General features: G+C 35.8%; 1 protein-coding gene across 24 annotated transcripts; it reads right to left on the reverse strand.

The window, feature by feature from the left end:
• Positions 1–9,539: 9,539 nt before the first annotated feature.
• Positions 9,540–16,317, reverse strand: LOC113317895. Of its 24 annotated transcripts, none has more exons than XR_003344109.1 (7): positions 16,006–16,317; positions 13,357–13,367; positions 13,170–13,264; positions 11,913–12,216; positions 10,325–11,820; positions 10,014–10,174; positions 9,540–9,865 (listed from the first exon to the last, which is right to left on the reverse strand). XR_003344109.1 is itself a non-coding variant. In XM_026566015.1 (5 exons), exons 2-5 carry the CDS (start codon positions 13,192–13,194, stop codon positions 9,853–9,855), a joined length of 465 nt encoding a protein of 154 aa, XP_026421800.1. In that variant the 5' UTR covers positions 13,195–13,264; positions 16,010–16,317; the 3' UTR covers positions 9,540–9,852. The 24 variants fall into 24 exon arrangements, 2 of the variants coding, with proteins under 2 accessions (XP_026421800.1, XP_026421799.1); XR_003344100.1 differs by adding an exon at positions 15,160–15,255 and having other exon boundaries at positions 13,170–14,258; XR_003344096.1 differs by adding an exon at positions 15,160–15,255 and having other exon boundaries at positions 13,170–14,547.
• Between the last annotated feature and the right edge of the window lie 7,245 nt (positions 16,318–23,562).

Raw genomic sequence — 23,562 nt, forward strand, 5'->3', positions numbered from 1 at the left:
GGTCTGCTACAACATTTTCGGCACCCTTTTTGTCTCTAATGTCTGGAGAAAACTCTTGCAACAAAAGGATCCACCTAATCAATCTAGGTTTTGTATCCTTCTTAGACAAAAGATATTTCAAAGCAGCATGATCAGTATATATGATGATCTTAGAACCTAAGAGATAGGGTCTAAACTTGTCTAAGGCAAACACAATGGCTAACAGTTCCTTCTCGGTAGTGGTATAGTTCAACTGGGCATCATTCAGAGTTTTGCTAGCATAGTAAATCACATGAAGTAATTTGTTTTCTCGCTGACCTAGCACAACACCAATAGCATAATCTGAAGCATCACACATGATCTCAAAGGGTAGGTTCCAGTTGGGTGCCTGGACTATGGGGGCGGTAGTGAGTAAATTCTTAAGCTTCTCAAAAGCCTCTAAACAAGCATCATCAAAGACAAACTTAACATCTTTTGCAAGCAAATTGCAAAGAGGTCTAGAAATTAGGCTAAAATCCTTAATGAATCGACGATAAAAACCTGCATGCCCTAAGCATGACCTAATATCTCTTACGGTTTTTGGGACCTGTAAAGTCTTAATAAGGTCAACTTTGGATTTGTATACCCCTATACCCTTAGAAGATACGATATGCCCTAAAACAATTCCTGAACGAACCATGAAGTGACATTTCTCCCAATTAAGCAATAATTTTTTTTTCCTTACACCTAGTCAACACTAGTGACAAATGATGCAAGCACTCATCGAAAGACGAACCAAACACTGAAAAATCATCCATAAAGACCTCTAAGAACCGTTCTACCATGTCAGAAAATATTCTCATCATGCAACGCTGAAAAGTCGTAGGGGCATTACAAAGCCCGAAAGGCATGCGTTTATACGCAAAGGTACCAAAGGGACAGGTAAAAGTGGTTTTCTCCTGGTCTTCTGGGGCAATAACGATCTGATTATATCCAGAGTAGCCATCTAAAAAGCAGTAGTGATTATGTCCAGCTAATCTCTCTAGCATCTGGTCGATGAAGGGAAGGGGAAAGTGGTCCTTCCTAGTGACCTTGTTCAATTTCCTATAGTCAATACAAACACGCCAACCCGTGGTCACTCGGGTCGGGATTAACTCATTGTTATCATTCTGGACTACAGTAATACCGGATTTCTTGGGTACAACCTGAACGGGGCTGACCCACTTACTGTCTGAAATGGGGTAGATAATGCTTGCATCTAACAACTTAAGGACCTCGTTTCGAACTACCTCTTTCATATTAGGGTTTAGTCAACGTGGCATCTCCCTAGAAGGTTTGGTATCACTCTCTAAACAGATCTGGTGCATACAAACAGTGGGACTTATACCCTTAATGTCAGCTATGGTCCACCCTAAAGCTTCCTTAGCATAGTTTCCTAGTCACTATCCAAGACGGAAGAAATAATCACGGGTAAAGTCTCAGACGGGCCTAAAAACATATATTTCAGGGAATATGACAATGGTTTTAGGTCCAACTTAGGAGGCTCTTCTAATGAAGGAACTAGGGTAGTTTTAGAAGCTGGTAGTGGTTCAAACTTAGGTTTCCATACATTACTAGTGTCCAAAAAAGGGGTTGAATCTAACAAAGCATTCACCTCATTAATCACATTATCATCATCAAAATCAATCCCAAAGTGAGCTAGGCATTTCTCTAATGGATCTTCTAACAAAGTGTTTGGTAATGACTCCTCGACTAATGTTCCTATAATGTTCACCTCTTCTATGTTCGAGTCATCTAGTTCAGAGGGTAGCTTACTAATATTAAAAATGTTCATCTCAATAGTCATATTACCAAAAGAAAATTTCATAATACCATTACGACAGTTAATGATCGCATTGGATGTAGCTAAAAACGGGCGACCTAAAATTATCGGTATCTGGTTCTCTGGGTTAGGGACAAGTTGGGTATCTAGGATAACAAAATCCACTGGATAAATAAACTTTTCAACCTCTATGAGAACATTCTCGATCACACCACGAGGAATTTTAACGGACCTATCAGCTAACTGAAGTGTCATCTGGTAGGTTTCATCTCACCAAGTCCTAGCTTAAGGTACACATGATATGGTAGTAAGTTCACACTAGCTCCTAAGTCAAGCAACGCTTTCTCAACACGGTATTTACCTATTGTGCAAGAAATGGTAGGGGACCCTGGGTCTTTATACTTAGGAGTAGTGGTATTTTGAATAATAGAACTCACGTGACTAGCTAGAAAGGCTTTCTTCTGGACGTTAAGCTTTCGATTTCGCGTACACATATCCTTAAGAAACTTGGCATAAGAGGGAATCTGCTTAATTTCATCTAGTAGTGGAAGGTTGATAGTTACCTGCTTAAAAACCTCCAATATATCATTAAAATTGGACTCCCTCTTAGTTGGAACTAGCAGCTGTGGGAATGAGGCTCTAGGGACAAATCCGGGCACAATATTACCCTCATTGGTCTCTTTAGAGACTCTATCAGTCTCCTCAGTTTCTGGTTCAGAAGGGTGAACTACAGCATATTCACTATCAGGCATGGAAACCTTGTTGTCTATCACTCTACCACTCCTAAGGGTTTTAATAGCATTCACATGATCAGATGGTATTTCACATATTTCATTAATTCCTCTAGGGTTGGGTTGAGTCTGACTAGGAAACTTACCTCTTTCTCTTAAAGACTCATTTATCTGACTAACCTGGGTTTTCAACTCGGAAATAGCCTGAGAGTTAGCCTGACCTATTCTCTTATTTTCTTCTAAACCTTGAGCAACAGATTGCTGAAACTGCACAATGTTACGAGTTAACACATCAAGAGACTCTTCTAAACTCATCTTCTTATCTGAAGGGTTCTGAAACTGTGTCGGAGCTGAAGGATTCTTAGTATAGCCAAAACCTGGAGGAACCTGAGCATTACTAGACTGACCTTGATTCTGTCCCTTGGACCAAGAAAGGTTTGGATGGTTTCTCCAGCCAGGGTTATAGGTTTCTGAATATGGGTCAAACTTCTGTCGGTTATCAAACCTAGTGTTGTTATAAAGAGCATTGGCTTGCTCTTCAACAACATGTCCTTCCCAAAAAGGCTCATTTCTTCCACTACTACCACTAGAATGACCTAATTCTAAGGCTTCTAACCTTTTGGCTATAGCTGCTATTTTTGCATCTGACTAATAAGATCCTTCTACCCTATTAACATTTCATATACTTAGAAGAATTATTTTCTGGGGTTCCCTACTATTTTCCCATTGTTGGGTCTTATCGGCGATTTCATTCAAAAATGTCATCGCTTCATCAACAGTTTTATTCTCAAACCCACATGTGCATAAGGACTCAACCATGGTTGTTGTTGAATAATCTAAACCTTCGTAGAGGATATAAACTAACCTAACCTTCTCCAAACCATGATGAGGATATTGAGATATCAAGTCATTGAACCTTTCTAAGTACCTATATAAATATTTTCCCTCTTGTTGGGCAAAAGTACATATTTGTGTCATAATAGACGATGTTTTATGCCTTGGGAAAAACTTATGTATAAAGGCATAAGTAAATTGGTCATAGGTTTCAATTGACTCAGAGTCCAAACTATACATCCAAGATTTGGCTTTATCTTTTTAAGGAAAAGGGGAATAACCTAAGTTTCAACGCATCATCACTTAGGTTTTTAATTTTCAGAGTACTACAAACTTCCTCAAATTCCCTAATATGAAAATAGGGGTTCTCATTCTCCTTCCCTAAAAACATTGGGAGCATCTGTAAAGTCCCAGGTTTCAGTTCATAATTTGCCTCGGTTTCAGCTAACTTGATACAAGACGGACGATAGGTCCTAGTTGGGTTTAGCAAAGCTTTCAAAGTTACCATTTCTGGCACTACCAAAGGACTAGGAGTACTAGGGGTACTTTCCTCACGAAGAGACAGATTCTCAAAAACTGAAGTTTCCAAAAACGGGGCTCTCAAAAGAAGAGTCTTCGAGATCCCCGCTTTCACAAGAAGAACTACTAGGTTTGTCACTAATCAAACGACCTAGAGTGTTTCTTTTCCAAGCCCGTTTAAAAACTTCGGGCATACACTAGAAAAACAAAATTAAAAAGAAAAGTCCTAAAAAGGAAGGGATGTTCTATGTAAACACAAACAAGGCTGACTCCACCACAGCAAACCTACTGATTTCTATCAAACAAAAAGCATGATGGCTCCACTTAGATTGTTTCTAGACCAGATTCTAATCCTTCGAACGGGAATTCGTTACAATTTAAGAAAACCCCTCTGGAATCAATCCGAGTTAAAGTAAGTTGAATAGAGGCGAGGGAAGCTCGGTGGAGCTTTGATACCCAAGGCCTTACCGGTATTACAAGGCGGCGGAGTCACGCATTCAACTTACAGAAACCGTCAAGAACTTCGAAATATGCTTAAAAGAGTAACCAATATTTTTCGAATGACTTTCCTGTTAAGCTCGTTACCCTATCGGTCTCGTTCTAGTCAAAATTTTAGGCTTAGGTTCGCGTTTGGTATCGTTTTCCTAAGGCGGGAAAGAAGAGAATGGTGATGAAATCCGAACCCTTATCTTGTATGGCCAGTCCTTTCCCTTTACTAGGAAATTAAAGCAGCCGTTTTCAAGTCCTCAACATATATGCATACGAAGGAAGACAGTAACTCGCTGACAGGGAATTCGCGAGTGTTTCGACAAACTTACCTCCCGTACCAGACGGGGTATGAACCTTTGTAATCGTCTCGGGCCACGACTCCTATGTCATGTACGAACCCGTGGGGCCGAGGTGATATCGTAATCACCGTCCTTCTCTGCAAACAGTTTATATTTAAACTACCCTTCCGTAGGGTTTAAAAATAATGTCCCAAAATTTAAAGTCCAAAGTCCAAAAATATAAAGTGCGAAAGAAAAAGAAAGTCTAAAAAAATAAAAATCTACAAAAATAAAAATGTCGCTTTTTTTTTCTAAAATAAAAAAATCTTCTTATTTCGCTCCTTTCGCTTTGCCTTTCACTCGAAGTCTTTAAGTATTCACCAAAAGCTTTGGAAAAATTTTCTTTCGCTCCAAATTCCGAATTCTGTAAGAAAAAGACAAAAACCCAAAAACGTAAAGAAGAACAAATAAAAATAAAAACCTAAAAAAAAAATCTAAAAACTCTAGCCTAAACACAAGTCCGCGTCGGCGGCGCCAAAAATTGCTATAATTTTCACAGTTGTTGTAGTAATAAGATTCGTTCAAGACTTGTGAAAGCAGATTTTAGACTTAATTTTAAATAAAAAATATAGGAAACTTAAATAAAACTGATATGAAAAATATGGAGAAGACTGGGGCTATGGATTCCACTAATTATCAATATCAAAGTGATTTATATTCTCTAATTATAATTATGCAAATCCTTCATTCAAATTGATTCTTAATATTGCAAAAGTTGATTTTTTAGAAATAACAATTGTAAATCGAAAATATGGGACATCAAAACCCTAGGATAGCATGCTCAATCAATTGAAATAACAATTGTTTAACAAAAACCATTTTATCTATTTATTTATCAAGGCAAATAATCATATAATAATTACATAAATTAAATAAAATAGAGATTACCACATTTCATTGGCGAAATAGCTTCCTCCGTCGCCCCAGAGGATGGGTTTAGCTCATCATTGTGTAAACTTGCTCAAAATATTGATTCATGCTCAAAATTTGTTTACAAAGATGAAATGGAGAGAAAATAATGAAAATCGGGTGTTTGCAACGTTTATAATTGTTGCAAAACACTGTTACAAAGAACGATAAAATTAAACTGTTGATGTATCTCTGCGACCCTCGTGTGACTGTCGTTGTCACTGTAGCATGAACAACTGCCTCTGGTGGTATTTTGTTCTTCGTGTTCTTCAGCAGCAGCAGAAATGGTGGTTCTCTGGTGCGATTTTTTCTCTTCTGTTGTTGCTCTCCGCCTCTCCCAAACTCTCCGTTTTCTCTCTTCTGACCCTCAACGACTTATATAGCCTCACTGCACCCAAATCTCGCATCATAACTGCATATAATTCTCTCTTCAATACTCTGCTATCACAGGATTTTTTTTTTCCTTTTAAAATCCGTTCACGCGTACGCAAGTGATTCTTCGTATCTACTGTTGGTTATACACACTAAAACACGCTACTGAGTGTCATTGTTTGGTTCGAACACTCTCAAGACACACGCACATCAAAAAAATTCACGGGAAATGGTGAGATATTCTCGTGCACACTGTCCATAATTAACCCGATAAATATAGCCCAACTTAATCGAAGCAAAAGCCCATACCACACCTGTTAATGTCTGTCACGTCTTCCTCTAAAGATCCAGCCATTGAGTCTCGCTAAAACTCCTCCAAATGATGAACTAAAAATCTGCCAGGGAAGAACCAAACTTCCCCGCCATTTTTCTGTTTGAAGGAAGAAGAAAGGTCAGCCCTTATCCAACGTCTTGGGTGCCAAATAACCAGTGGGTGCTATAGACAAATGGCCTACACATAGCCGTGGGTGCTCCTTAGAAAAAGTGGGGGTCTGCATAGCAAATGTCCTCCAGGGGTACTCCGAGCAACTTTTTGAGCCAAATTTTCCAACAATATTTATTTCCAAAAAAATACCTACAAACACACAAAACACCATAATAAGTGTGAAATCGAGTACTAAAAATACGGAACATTGAAGACAAATTAGACACAAAAACGTGTCCATCAGTACACCACCATTCCTTCGTTCTTCTCCCTTCTTTGGATAGCATAGCACAATTTTTTTACAAAGAGATAAGTCTTCATCCAAATTAAAGTCGGGTTTATCCTTTGAGCACATTGCATTGAGTTATTAGGAGCTTTACTAGAGCTTGTAGGTGTGATTTTGATTTGGAATGGGTGGTTATATGGAGAAAAAGTTATTTCAAGTTTAAATAGGTGGTTGAACAGCTAGAACCTTCTATAGATTAGTCTTCAAACGGATATATTTTTCAAAATTCAAAAAACTAGCCGATTTGAAGTGGTATAAGTGAAATTATAGAGCATTACGGCTGGGAAATGCTAGGCATACCAAGCCGTAATTCTGTATGACCTGCAGAGTTGGTGGTCTGTCAGAGTAACAGTTGGGATTCCTGGCCCTAATCCTGATATTTTACTTTTAGCCAGAAAAACGGTTGGGATTCCTGTCCGTGCTGGAAATTACGGCTTGGATATGTAGCCGTTTCTAGGAGCCCTATTTTTTTTGTTTACCAGAGTATTATACGGCTAGGAATGTCTCAACCGTAAATCCACACGGATGGGTTTCCAAACCGTTACCCACATAATGGCTAGGAAGTATCTAGGTCGACCAAGACGTAAACTAATTTACGGATATAAGACCTGACCGTGATTTCAACACGGCTCGGATATCTAGCCGTGAACATGACTCATTGTAGTTCAGGGAATTTATTAAGAGCGACACCACTAGAACTACCAACTTCAGTAACAACTACACCTTGATCAAAAGCAGTGCTAGAAGTGGCAACTTCAGTAACAGCAACAACAGTATCTACACCTTGATTTCCTACAGCAACAACATCTACACCATGATTTCCTACAACAACTCCACCTTGATTTCCTAAAACAACTTCACCTTGATTTCCTACAACAACTTCACCTTCATTTCCTCCAGTAACAGCAAGACCATCATTTCCTCATGAAACTCCACCTTCATTTCCTCCAATAACAGCAAGCACAAATTCACTTACTCCAACTTCACTTCTATTCCTTGCGTTTGCACCCAATGGTTTTCCGTGACGAGGTTGCGGAGTGGGCTCACTAGAAGGTGTTACTTCTATTGATCTTTTCTTGCTCTTTTCGTTTCTATTCAAAGACAAACCAGACAAGAATGCAAAATAAGATAAGTCACACGGCTGGGAAATCTTGACAAAACCCAGCCGAGAGCATAAAAACGGTTAGGATGTATGCAAAGTTGTAGACGAAAATACAGTTACGGATGGGTTAATTATCAAACGACCAAGACGTAACAAAAAAGCGTCTAGGAAAAGTGAAAAGTCTCAGTCGCAACAAAAATAACGGATGGGATTTTGATTTATCGACCAAGCCATAAAAACAATAACGGATGGGAAGTTTTCTTTTCTCATTGCTTACTCATATTACGAATAGGAAAACCTAGACGTAACCACTACCGCTGAAACATGAATTCGAACACAGGGATATATGCGTCTAGGAAAGTCCCAGTCGTGATTAAGTTGTTGCGGATGGGATTATTCTATCTCGTACGCATCGAATAAATTATGGCTGGGAGTTCTTAGATTTCCCGACCGTGAAAATATAAACGGCTAGGAGTTCTTATATATCCCAACTGTGATACATATAAACGACTGGGAAACAAACATATCCTAACCGTGATACTTATTTACGGCTGGGAAACAAAGAACTCTGAGCCGTAAACAGTTTCTGAAAATGTTTTTTCAGACCTAAAATCTTCGAAACTTAATGAAAGATCGATAAAAAGCTTAACTAAAGAGTGGGTATTTTGATTCATACCTTATTGCTGTCATCTCAGAAGTCTGGGAGGCTGGTCCATCTCCTTCATTCAATTCCTCTTCATCTTCACTTATCATTTCATTAGTTGAAGTTGGTTTCTCTGCTTCAATAGAAGGTTGATTCGACGAAGAATGATCTAATTTTTTCCTTTGCTTTCATGTTTTTATACAATGAGTTTAATCGACGACGTAATTTTTTTGAATCGACGATTAATCGTTTCAAACGAAGAATGATAGATGAAGAAGAATGAAAAGAGAAAGGGAGAGTACGGGAAGAAGAAGAAGGAATAGGGGAGGGTGCCGTTTCTTTTTTAGTTTTAATGATTTTCAGTTTCTTTTTTTCATTTACTGATTTTCATTTTCTTTTTTGGATTAGATTAATCAGTTAATGGAAAGATAGAAGTGTCATAAGTTAAAATGATTGGGGTAGTTTTGAACTTTGACATAAATCTGATTTCCCCTATATCACTTAGTCTCCACCTAGTCTTTTAAACCCCAAAAACCCACCCCTTAAATCCCCAATAATAGGATTCAAAAAATAGGCAGTTGCCACCTTACATCGGGACAAAATAAAAAGAATTTTAAATTCCAATATACAACCAAAGCCCAAAAAAATGAATCGATTTATAGTTATTAAGCCTTTCATTCTGCACATTCTTATTTTATTTTATGGCAAATTTACAATAGCTAACTTTTTAGTCTTGACATTTTCTACTCTTTTTGTTGCAAAAAATCTCACTTTGGCAACCTACAATGTATTCAAATAATACAGATATGATCTATCATTTGATATGCTAAATCTATATATGTGTTATTTTATTTCAGAAATGGGCACTACACTAGATGTTAGCAAAGGTTACATACATATGCTAAGTACTTATGGCTCTCCACCTCAAGTATAGAAAGCCAGCAAGGTAAACTCCTTGAAGTTCACATAGATGCTAGCCTAACATGATGGCTATAATCCAACATGAAAAAAGAATATCAATACCAACTAAATTAGCGAAATGCACATGGATGTGGAAAAATATGACATATTAGTGCAGTCATGTTGGGATTCTATTCTTGCATGTACTACTGCTCCCGAAGTGACAAACAAAAAGATAAGCAAAGGGAAATTTTGATGTCACAAAAAATGTCAATAAAGGAAAAAAGTATAAAAATCTCGTCAGGTTCCGACAATAAATATCTTAAGTTTCTAAAAAGAAAACCTCATCAACAGCTTCACTGCGAAGTACGAACATCTTCAGTTTCAAAATGAAAATCTCCATACTTAAAATCCGACGTATATCCAAACTCAATAGTAACCCATGTTTCATGACACCCTTCTGGTTCAACATTTCAAGCTGCATATCGAAAGAAAATAACTGACTACATCAATAGAAGGACTGCAGGAGTAAGGACTGAAAGCGTAAATATATGATCCAAATGAGAATAAATAACAACTTGCTTAAGAAGCATTCGGATAAGGAATGATCAGGAAATTGTACGTACTATTTGAGATTCTTAGCGACTAAACCGTTAGATATGAGTTTGATACTTTGATTACTAAAATACGTTGAAGTATACAATGACGATTGAAGATGTTGTTTCAGAATATGCACAACTGAAGCTGCTAATGAAGATCGTATATATTTAGCAAGTATTTTTGGGTCCTGAAAAACCATAGAAACCTTTGAAGATGAAGAAGAATACTAATCATATATAGAAATTGAAGACTCTTATACAGAAACTGAAGACTCTTAAACTGAAAATACACAAATTTCTTTGAGTGTAAAATCTGAAGATGAAAGAAAAGAAAGTACCTGGATAGACAAATCTACTTTCCCGATTAAAAATGAATTAGATTGAAATTCTCCAGTCTCATACATGTCCTCCTCTGAAGTGAATATTGGCTTAACAAAGAAAAGAAGCGGAAACTGACCAACTCTGGCTTTCTCAGCTCTTTTCTTCCCGTTCCCTCTCCGTAGAGTAGCGACTTGTTGTTGCTTGTAACTTATAAGAAAGTAGAGCTTTATGACAATGCCATCAAGTCTGTAGGGAATGATAACTGCTAGTAATTTAGAAGCATCGAAAGGGAATAAAGAAGGAGACAGTTATGGATTACTTACATCCCACCGAAATAGGTCTGGCGGTGGTGGTGATAACACCAACTATTGATTCTTGATTCCCTTTCAAAAAACTCAATTTACCTACCCACAATCCCAAATCATGTAATTTTAGCATGTTGGATTCATTCATATGCATCGGTGAGTTAATTGGTCGGATCCCAAATAGGAATATCGATGGTGTCAATGAAGCTATTGATGCACTGAGTGTTTAGGAAACTAATTGTTTGAATTTGTAAGATACCCACAAACAAAGAAAGTATACGTTCACGAAAGCTAAAATATAAAACTGCAATATATTCATCACTAACTTGTATGTTCAACCTAAAGGTGTAAGACCATAGGAACTAAAACAACCTGGCGTGATTCGAACACGCAACCTTCTGACATGGAATCAGACGCTCTACCATTGCGCCACAGATTCATACTCGTGCACATAAATCATGGGGGATTCCCAGAAGGTCCAGCCACATAGAATACACATCTACTACATATGGAACTGAGATGGAAAAACTTTGCGATCATGTATATGATGCAACTGTAAATATATAAATGATAAATTGATCTACTTTCTTGCAGCTGAGGATCCCTGGTAGAGTTCAGATTTCATGAAGAATGTTTTGTGAAAGTAAAGAAATAGATGCACATGTGCATCAACGTATTTTACCTTTAGATGGCCTTTTAACAATAGTTCAAGAAGTACTTTTCTTTGAAGAGCGCAAGTCGGGCAATGAAATAAGTATTGTGGACAATGCAGTTAGCTGATTTAAGAAGTGTTATCAAACATGTAGGATACACCTGGTTCACATCCTTGATTGACATTCCATGCACCTCATGAGCAGTGTAATTGCAAGTAATATAAAATCATTATCAAACAATATGTTTGAACAGATGACTACTTAAGCAACTACTATTGATAGGGGAATCGAATTATCGCTCATTTATTTCCATTTCCATCAAATGGTTTCGCTAACTAAAAATTACAAAACCTCCATCTAAGTTCCAGATATGTTATAATAATAGATTGATAAGAGAGTTAAGGAACAAAAACCTAACCAATCAATCCATATTCTGGAGCAATAGACCCGTGGAAGGACATAAAATAACATGCTGCTGAGCGAACTTCATGCAAGCAGTTTCTCGAAAATTATGCATATCTATCACCACATGCAGCTTAATTGCTAGTAATTTACCTGGTTCAACATCTCCCAGAATTAAAATCTTAAATTCCAAGAAAAAGAGGCTCACCAAAACTAAGAAAGGCTGACACAAACACGAAAAATACCTCTGAGAAAAGATAAGTTTGTTGCATCAAATATCCTGCTTGGAGATGCAGAACATCTATTCCTGCTTGAGAGGAACCAATCTTGACCACTGGTATATGAGGTTTACTCGGCTTCAGGTCTCCAAAGCTGAACTACAGAAGGTGAGGGAGTGCTAAGAGTGGATTAAAAACTTTTCAAGGTTTTGTTCAGGGTCCCTTTGTTCAGTCATAAGGGTTATATTCATTCTATCATGTCTGAATATCTGACCACGTTGGATTATCTTTTTCACACCTAGTTATTACTAAAACAACGGTGCAGCACTACCTGTACATAGAGAGAAAGAAAGAGAATCAATTTTCAGTTCACCAAGGCTTTGTAATTTACCGAATTAAAATGAAGCGAAGTCAGCTAACAGGTTGCCTTCTTGATTTAATACCTAAAATCCTAGTTTATTGACTACGATGGAGTGATAATCAATTAAGTAGCGAGTAATAACCAAGTTAAAGTTAGGTAAAACTCCAATAATATTAAGGATATTATAACAATAATCTTGTTGACTCTGTGCAACAACTGAAATCTGAGACGGATGGAGAAGTTAATTGGATACTGGTGAGAAAAGTTTGCACAATATAGCAATTTCAATGACGAACAATAAGATAAAAGGACAAAGTCATTTGTTCCCCTACAGACTTAAATAAACTGTTTGAGCACCTGTAACAAAAAGCAAACACCCATTCAAGTACATCAATAAACCAAACCACCAAATATTATTCCTTTGCATAATGTTAAATTGCTGTAGAAGGACCCATATGAGAAAAAGGCCGAAGCCGCCCAACATTGTTTGTCTATCAAATCTTCCTCTTACCACTGTAATATACATGATGCCTTTCCTTACCGAAGACCACTGTCTTACATGATAACGGTCAGAGACATTTACTTATACTTGATTTTCTATGTTTTAGCCAACAGCTGATATGGATGCCTTACTTGAACAAACCCTTTACGACTACTTTTTGGATCAATCTTAATAAAAAATATATTTATATTAATTTATTTTTATATAGCCATAGTCAAGAACTCCTTATCATATGTATGTGAAATCCTAAAGCAGATATAATCAAGGTTAGAAATTTAGTCTACCTTCATTTCTATGCACGATCTAGTGAAGTTCTTCATTTTTTTAAAAATATTTGTTCAGACTTGCTTTTACTTAGAATCTCCAAAAATGAGACGTCCAATAAGTAAGAAATATTACAAACAAATTAAAGATGTCTTACCTATCCGGGTTGTTGCAGATAGCATCTCCAAACCATGAAAACCATAGTTGTATTAGCCTATTACGGAGAATACCTTGAGTACCCAATCCAGTACACTGAGAATCAATATTCCAATAAATTGTTACCGGTTTATAAAAATGCCAATTAATCATAAATACAAAATTTATCGGTTCCAAATTACTCTTACCATTTAAGCATCTGTTAGCAAAAATCAGACAGCAGCAAGCTCATCATGTGAAGAAGACCACATATTTGTCAGTTAAGTTTACGAATTTTTTTTTAAAGAAGAGCAGTAACCTATGATGGAAATATTTTCCTTTGCCCTATTCCTAGACACCCTTCTTTTTTAAACACTATAGACAGAAGCTCAATAGCTAAGGGGACTTCACTGGACCTGTGTCCAAATATAATTTGTTACAAAACTTTAAAATGGTACAGAGCTGAGGGCCAATCTATTAAAGTACACCCAATGAACAACATTTCTCAGAGATGAGTATGTTAATGGAAAATTGGTCTGCTAGTACTGCAAGGATTTACCAATTGGCGTAAAAGTTTACATATATGGGGATCAGTGCTAAGAGTCACAAAGATAACTGACAAAAATATAGGAAAAGCATATTATAATATAAGCAGATCAACATGATTGTTCAGAAGATTCATTTAAAAGGGAAAAGATCTAGGTCAAACAATAAAGCATCCCAAAATATTCATACCTGCCTCTTAAAATATCCAACGTTCGTTAGAACAGACACATCTACACGAACATGAATGAAAAAAACAGAAAAACTACTTTCAACCGAATTAATTTGAGAGGAAGTATCATAGTTCCATACTATCGTCTACGGTATGACACCTGAACTTTGAACATTAATATTAAAAAATGTGTCCTCCACTTATACGATTTGAATCACACACCTGAACTCTGAACATTTAAACACACAACTAATACAAACATGAGTAAAAAAATGACCAATCCTGTTAACCCGAAACAGATAAAACACTACCCAAACTAAATATACGAAAGGATAGCTTCTACGAAAAGATTGTATAGAAGGATACCACCCATTCTTCAAATCAGTCTTTCATTACCTAGAAAATCAAAATAAAGAAAAAAAATCATTAACAAAGAAAACAATCGTTGGAGACGATCGGTTTGCCTGCTGTTCAGTTCAAAACAGTGAGAAACAATGGGTGAAAAAGCATTTCAAATAAGAATATCCTGAATTCGGAGTAAAAGAATAGAAAATCAAATAAGAAGAATCAAAACGGACAGAGATAAAAACTGACGAAATCATTAAAAAGTAAAAACACAATTAGATGCAGATGACATAAATCAAATCTGATGAAACACTCGTTTTTCGAATTCGTCTCTTTTGACCTACAAAATCAAAATAAAAATCAAACAATCAAATACAAACCAAAGAGGAAAGCAAAGGTCTAGGGTATGTGTGAAGAGAGGAAAAGGGATCGCAGAGGTAGAAAGAGAATCCGATGGAAAAAAAAATGGAAAGAGAATATTAGGTTTTATATAACACAGATTCGCAACCAAGAGTTTATAGCAAAAGCTAGTTGAGCTATATGTAATGGTTGTCATAATTATGCACCCTGCATTACATGAAACCTATATAAAAAAATATCTCTAAGCTTTAGTTTTGTTCTTAATTTCTAGGTAAAGTATATGCATAAGCCGATCAACATTTCAACTTTGACAACAGAAGAAAGTGTTGGTTCACTCGACAAATAATTTAAACATAAGATCCAAAACCTATCATAGTTCACTACAGAACAGGGTCAGATTTGATAATGTTGTTTGCTTTAACTTGTCGGATTTACAACCTACGGTATATAAATTAGCTAAACAGGTTATTAATGATTTTATCTTGTGATCACCGCCGCATGCTAAACTTCTCCTATTTTGGGAAGAGAGAAGTTAAAATAGTCACTTAAAGATTGATTTTGAGAGGCGTGGTGCATGGAAGAGACAGCTTACGATGTAAAGAAGATGAGTATCAACTTCTACACATTTTCAAAGACAACAGCCTCATACTAAGAACAATTGTTCTCCCATTTTCAAGCATGTTTCTTCCTGCAATAAAATTATGAGATGCTACAGAATAGTCAAAAGCTTCTCAATTTTCAAAGACCACATAAAGCCGCCTCATACTAACAACAATTCATTCTCCCATTTACAGGCATGTTTCTTCCTACAATACAAACAATTAGAAGCTACAGAATAGTCAAACTTAGTTGTATGCAAACAATAGGCCTCTAGTAGCATGTGTAAGGAGCTAATGAAGGCACAGTAAACCCTAGTAAGCTGACTTTTTTCTGCATATCGAATGCCATTGCCCACAGGTTAACCAATCTACGAAAACAGAATTGAATTATCAGAGAATTTGCAAAAACTCTTTAACAAATTTGCAGAAACAAACTAACTAAATTAAAAAATCAAAACCATATAAAAGAGTAACTCAATAATTTGAAACAAAAACGAACTAAAAAACCCTAAACATCATTTAAGAAATTGATAAATTGGTATTTTTTAGCGAGTAAATATAACAATCATTAAACTTAAATAGTATATTCAAAATTTACCACCAGATATATGAAACCCTGGGTTTTAATTTACGAAATATTAACCTAATTCAATTACTATTACCAAAATCCTAAACATCATATAATAAATTGATAAATTGGTATTTCTTAGCAAGTAAATAGAACAACCATTAAACTTAAACAGTATATTCAAAATTTACCACCAGATATATGAAACCCTAGGTTTTAATTTATGAAATCTTAAACTAATTCAATTACTATTACCAAAATCTCTTCTTACCTACCAAATCCCTTCATGGCCAACTGAAATCAACAAAAGATGATGAAGATGTTGCAAGGACTTGCTCAAGCCTCAAATATGAGAAGATGATGCGTGGTTCACTTTGAATCACTGTTGCTGCTCGAGAAGGAGAAGGAGAAGTAGAAGTAGATGAACGCATAGATTCTGGTGGTTATGGTGGTGATGGCAGTACCGGAGAACTAAGAATTCAGTATGTGGGAAAAAGAAACCTCTCAACTCTACAACTCGGATGGAAGGGGGAAATAGAGAGAAAAGGCCAAGAGGAAAGAGCGTAAACCGGCCCAATATTGTGCACCCCCGATAAGGTGCACATTCCGGCTGTTATAATTGGCAGATTAAAACCTACCAAAGTAAGCTTAATTGGGGCCCAAAAAATAATTAAGAGCCTTACCAAATTTATACTCCATTTATTTTAGGGGATTCCAAATATAATGAACATACTATTTTGCCCTTAACTAATAATAACTATTCATCCTTAACCGTAAGTCTCCATTTCATTTCCATCTTTTAACAAGAAAATCGGAGTCTTTTTTCCTCCCCTTTTCCTCTCTCTTAACTATCTTCTCTTCCATTAACGACACGAAGAAAATAAAAAAATCAGTTATTGTCAAAGTTTCGGCAACACGAAAATTCTAAAACCAAACAATTTTCATGCACATGTACAGCCTATGAAGATTTATTAGGGTATGTGAGGAAGAAAATAAGGATCCTAATTCTTTTTTTTGTTTTTTTTTTTCTAGATTTGAGTCGTTTCTGTAATATAGTAAAATATGACGACCCCTTTCTCAAAGTTAACGACTCATAAAGATTATTCACCCTTCACGAACGACCCCAAAAGCAATACAAGGCATCTTCTCGGATTGTTTTTAGTAACTCTTTTTGTTGTTTTTTTTTTTTTGGGAGAAGAGAATTTCTAGAGAGAGGAGAGTGTTTAAAGATAAAATGAGTTGGTGCTTGAAAATCTGTAATAAGCACTTAAGCGGTGTTCATATACACACGCATGAGTGAATAGAATACTAATAAAATGTGGAGAGGAGATGGTTCTTGTCGTAAAGGATTATATCAAATATATTGTTGGTGTTATCAAATTCATTAAAGCTAATGCTTTCCTCCACCGGCACTATAAACAGAGAAAGTTTAACACAGAGTCGTCAAATTAAGTTTTAGAGAGTCACGTAAAGTTTATCATAGAGTCGTTAAATTAAGTTTCAGAGAGTCGTCATATGCTATTTGAGGGTCGTTACTAGTTAACATAGAGTCGTCATTTGAAATTTGAGAGTGGTTTGCGTATAAAATTTTTGGGTGATAACCCTTATTAGAGTCGTCAAGGTTTATCATAGTACCATCACAATTTTTCATAACCTCAAAAAGTTGCAGGTTTGAGTCGTCAATGGCGGTGTCAATTAATTGACGACTTTCCGGAATCGTTGGGGTATACACTCCTCGACCCTGACGACTCTTTCTCTGAGTTCTGGCATAGTATCTATGGATCGACCACTTAGAGCGCTTAATCTAACTTCACTAATTAACTTAAGTAATTATTAATACTAATTATTTAGGGGCAGTTTAATCATTAATTTTTTTTTTGAATAAGAGATGACCTTTTTTGGTTTTGATGACTTTTTTTGTCTTGTAATGTGAGGTCCCTAATTATTTTTAGGGGCTCCCAATTAAGCGGTGCTATAAAACCACCCTATTTTTCAGCTTTGGTTTTATACTTTTCCTTTTTTATTCAATTTTTCAGTTTTTCATTCTATTTTCGGTTGGAAATTAAATTAAATAACATGGTATTGCGACTTTCTAGGTAATCAACTTTGTCTATCCGTCTTCTCTGAACAACTTCGTTCCGAGAACTTCATTAGCATCTCCAGCTGCTCCGTTGATTAAACTCATCATTCTTATATTTTTTGCCACAACAATTAAAACGTCTATCCATGAAACACGAAAATAAGAAGAAGAAAAAAAGAAGTGCCTTCAAAACAAATTTACAATGAAAATGCTCAATTTCTCAAAGCTGTGTTGTTCTAGTCCAATTCAAAATGATCATAGATCTACACGCCAAGTCATTTTTGTATCGCATTCGTATGGAAAAAATGAAACGATGACATGTACATACTGAGTAGGGACTCTTACCACACTGATCTTCTCAGAGGAACCAGATCCCTTACTAACTAGGCCATTCATTGTATTCTCTTACTCGACAAAACTTTAAAACTATATGTTTTCTGCTATGACTAACTCCATTGTTTGTTTCCATTATTAGTTTTCATTGCCTTGATCATTCGTGTCATCAAGATTACTTGCACATGTATAAAAGAGTCGCTTGCAGAATTGAGAGGAACAAGTTCACTTTAGTATTAAAACAAATTTCTGAAAATGAAAAACTCGCAAACTTAGATTATACCAGTAGGAGACGAAGAGAAAGAAGATTAAGAGAAAAGGTCCCGTAATAAATGGGGAGAGTTTATTAGTTTTTGTTTTTAATGTAATTTAGGGAAAGAGAAAAAAAGAAGAAAAAAAATCTATAAAAATAAAGTGGAAGGAATGGTGGTTTCGCAGACTTTTGTTGACCAATTATAACAGCTGGAATGTGCACCCCGGTTTATTTGGGGTGCACAAAGTTGGACTCCAATATTTCGTTCACTAATATTAGCTGAAGTTTCTTAGCCGTCTAATGATTACTCTTTTCGGAGTTTCCCGACCTTCGGATCGTGTTTATATTAAACGTCGTCCGTTTGATAGCTTTTGTCATCGTGGAGACAAACACAATACCTTTTTATAACAATGACTGGATATCATCGGAGGCTTGTGGCCCCGGCTCAGTTTAAAAATAAATACACACCACAATAAAACGTAAAACCCGTAAATTGTTCCTCCTCCAATTGTTACATTTGCATTTGGAGTGGTTTTATACTTCTGTATTAACTTTCAAACCGTATCGATGACAAATCAGTAGAAAGGTATACTTACTAACCTTCCTATCAAATCTCTTATGCGATCTGAGGTAAGTTAAATTTGGTAATCCCCTGACTTGATAACGGCCGAAAGCAATTGGTGGTACGTTTTAAAAAAAATAGAAAGGAATTTGGTGGGAATTTAAGAATCAAATCTAGTTTGGTCTGAAAATCATACCTTGGTGATAGGTGAACTGGACTGCTGTTGATTATGTCCATTACTCTCTCTCTTTCTCTCGACGTTTCGTTTGAGCTGTCGAACGGTCCTGGCATTAGTTAGTCGTGTAATAGTATAGTGTGTTAGTTAGTACGATTATAATAGCATGTAATAGCCGGACGTTCCAGTTTTTAGTTGCTCGGGTAACAACAGCAAGTTAATTTATAAATTGATCCAAGATGCAATTCCTCCACCGTAAGACTTGTTCTAAAAGTTGAGGAATTTTGGAAAAGCTTTGAATAAAAAGTACTTAAATTTTTGACATATATAGGTTTTGAAAGCGGTTTTGTAAAATAAAAAGCATTACCAAATCCCGCCTTAACCTTCATATACGAATCAAATTTCTTGCACCTGATTTGTTATTTGGAGAATGATTACAAACAGAGGCACCCACAATCAAATTTAGCCTTGAAAACCTCGCTAATAATAGCGACTACTTAGCCATTCAAGCTATTAAAGTAACTTGTTATAGGGGCGGCATGGTTTATTAGAGAGACGGCAGTGTGATAGTAATGTCCCTCTAGTTGGTTAGGGAATGTTCTATAGGGATGTAAATTAACTAGATTACCCTTCCCATTTTTTAACCTAACTCAAAGCTAAATTGAAAATTTGTTTTCATTCGTCTTCTCTTCTCCTCCTCCCATCAACCGTAACCTCCATTAAAACTCAAAATTTCATCGTCTTCGATTAATCGACGATTCGAAAATTAATTAAGTGTAGTGTAATGACTTATATGAGGTATGTTTTGAAAACCTAGTTACGATTTGGTTTATTTTGTTCGATTTAAGTTTAATTTCTATCAAAAATTAGGGTTTTAGATGAAAATTGAAATTGAAATTTATGGATTTATGTGAGTTACGGTTGATTTTAACTCAATTACGAACCGTAACTGGATATTTTGATGTTGTTACGGTTGGTAATAGTTCAATTACCAACCGTATGTTCTTATATCTGAGAACTTTCTTCAGTTACGGTTGGTAATCATTTTAGTTTACGAACCGTAACTTAGTTACGGTTGGTATCGAGCATTTGGTTACCAACCGTAACTGGTTTTACGATTGGGTTTTCTTCAAATTTAACCAGCTACGGTTGGTATTTCATCTTTTACGAACCGTAACTTCGATTTACAGTTGGTTATGAGCAAAATTCCAACTGTAATTAGCTCTGAAAATGTAAAAAAATTAATTTTTTTTTACGTACTTTAGATAACTTTGAGCAACAAAAAGTTAGTTGGGACTAATTTAGGAGTATACCCGGTCATCTTTAGGTCCTGGTTCTTAATTTTGTTGGTTAATTTCTTCAATTGATTGAGATTGACCTTCTCCTCTAAACTTTTTTTTTTAATTCTAAAAATCTGATTTTGATATTGAGTTAATATAAGTGAAATTAATCATTAACACTAAACTTGATTATCATCACTAAACTAGGTTATCAATTATGAGGGTTAATTTGTCATTTCCAGTATTTTTTTATAAGGGACACCTTAAATGATCATATAATGACCCTTTTTATCCTATTAGAATGCTCTTTAATAAACCATGCCGCCCCTATAAGGGTTACCTATTAAAACCATTTCCAAAACCTGAAACGGGTCCTAACCGAGTGCACAACTAATGACCAAAAAGAAAATCTTACAAATAAGATGTTTCACATATTTTGAACTATGATTTTAGGCATACCAAAAACTTTCAAGGCATACAAAATAGTTTTCCCATCCTAGGCGACCTTATAAGGGGTGTCTATTGGGTAGTTCGGTTACCTATATACCCTTGAAACTAAAATCAAAAAATAAACTATCCTAAACATCTCTTCTACTTCCTCCATCCAAACCACCTTCATTTTCTCTTAGAATATCTTTTTTCATCGCTGTAATTAATTATCGATTCGTGAAAATTCGATCATCGGTTAAATTGAACTGTATAATGGATCGTACAAAGACAAAAAGCAAACGTCAGGTGTTCTAAATCCTCTTCCAATCCATGAATTAAAGAAGAAGAACCAATTGAAGATGAAGGTGTAAAAACTATAATTGAACCAGAAATTGAATCGGAAATTCAACCATTTGAAGCTCCAAATACTGAAATGAGGATAATAAGGTATTCCCTACAAACTCAATATTTTATTTGTTGTTTTTCATGGATTGAATGGGTTAAATTGCTAAAAACTTAAAAGTTTTTGACGGTTACAGTAGCGGGTTCGGCTGATAATTGAGTTGAGTTTTGAGCCGAACTGTTGTTGAAATTTCACCCTGAAAGTGTCTATGAACAGTTCGGCTAAACCGTAAATGTCAATTTTTAGCCGAACCTCAAAATGTGTATTGAATACGTCCCAAAACAGTGTCAGGTTCGGCTAATACTTTGTAAACCTTCCCGGCCGAACATGAGAAGTGAAATTTACCCCAGGTGGTTGTCAGGTTCGGCTGACTCGATTAGATCACTTTCAAGCCGAACCTCTCTCTGTAAACACTTCGAAAATATTGATTTGCAGGCTCTAGGTTCGTCTAGCTCGTGTTGTTGAGTTATCATCCGAACCTTCTCTTTGCACACTCAAGTTTTTCGATCTTGTTTTGGCCATAACTTTTTCGTCTGATGTCGGAATGACCTCATTCTTTTTGCGTTGTGTTTGTCTTTTCATTCTCTTGAAGTTGAAGATAAGATCTAATTGATTTTAATGAGTTTAGTATGGAACTTGGTATTCTCCATCATTAGACTTCACTTTCTTAACACTTTTAATAATTTCCACCTTTTTTGTTTGGTTCATCCTATGAAAAGGCTGCACAATAGAAAACATATGTAATAAAAAGCCTAGAACAACCCCTAAATGTGTATGAACTTAAGTGTTTCATGGAAAATCAGTATCATGTTCGGCTGATGTGATTTTTTGAATATGAACCGAACTTGGAAAAATATATAGTTCGGCTGATACGATATTTAGAGTGAGAACCGAACCTAACTCTCAGGAATAAGTTCGGCTTGTTATTAGACTTTAATATAAGCCGAACTAGGATCTTGCAAATAGGTTGGAAGTTGGAAAATGAAGGTTCGGCGTATAACGTTAACAAATTCAGCTAACCGAACTGTTCATCAATTTAGTGGGTTAGGCTTATATTTTTAAGCCGAACATAGTCCTGGTTCGCCGAACCATGATGAAAAATAATTTTTTTTTGATGATTTCAAGCTACAAAAGTGAGATTAAACATAAAATAGAAGTGTACATGTGTGTTAGAAGCATTGGGTTCCTCATCTATGTATTCATCATCTGGATTTGGCTCATAAAAATCATCATCTTGAGTTTGAGTTTGTGTAAAATCATTCTCATAATCTAAGAAATCAACCATTTCTGGATCATTGCTGTAGTTGATATGTATTTTCCTAGGTTTTTTAGATGAAGAATGACCCTCCTCATCCTCCATTGAATCAAGAAGAAAATTTTTCTCACTTTCTCCTTCTCATTCTCTCCTTCTCAATAAAAACTTTGATTTTTTTTTCCCCAAATTTTTTCATCTAAACAAACCTTTATAATTCTGAAAATTATCTTAATCACTAAACAAAAGTTTTAATCACTAATCCAGATTACTAACACTAATACGTAAAAGGTAGAAAAATTTGGTTAAGGGAATTTCTGATTTTGTTATTTCACATCCTTTTTTGCCTTTCTTCAGTATGCCTAATAAGATTTCAGTATGTCTAATAAGATTTCAGTATGCCAAAAATCATAGTTCCATATTTTTTACATAACGGGCCAGCAATTTGGGTTCCACATATTCGGGAATCCAAAACATTGAATCAATCATATACATGTATTCTTCTTATCTCTTTCTAAAAAGTCAATAATATTGCGAACTAACAAATTTTACCCTGAGAGCATCCACAGTGGGCGAGTATAACCAAAAATTTGGGATGAGATCGTAACACAGTGGGACGGAGTAAAGATCAAATCCCAACCAAAGATCAAATTCCAGACCAAATATGGTCGCGACCAAATCCCAAATTCTAATATAGTCGGGCGTAAATTTAAAGTACGCTTGTTGCTGGGCGTAAATTTAAAGTACGCTTGTTAATGGGCGGAGATTTAAATTACGCCCGATGAAATTTTAATTAAATAAAAAAAAAAGAATGAGGCGGACTTTTAAAGTCCGCCTGATGAAAGTTACAAAGAATGGGGCGGACTTTTAAAGTCCGCCTGATGAAATTTTAATGGGGCGGACTTTTAAAGTCCGCCTGATGAAATTTACAAAAAATGGGGCGGACTTTTAAAGTCCGCCTGATGAAATTTTACAAAAAAAAAATGGGGCGGACTTTTAAAGTCCGCCTGATGAAATTTTAATCATGTACCGTTGCGTCACAACACGGACTAAACCCAAAT

Source organism: Papaver somniferum, chromosome 10, assembly GCF_003573695.1.
Source record: "Papaver somniferum cultivar HN1 chromosome 10, ASM357369v1, whole genome shotgun sequence".
Classification (NCBI taxonomy): Eukaryota; Viridiplantae; Streptophyta; class Magnoliopsida; order Ranunculales; family Papaveraceae; genus Papaver; species Papaver somniferum.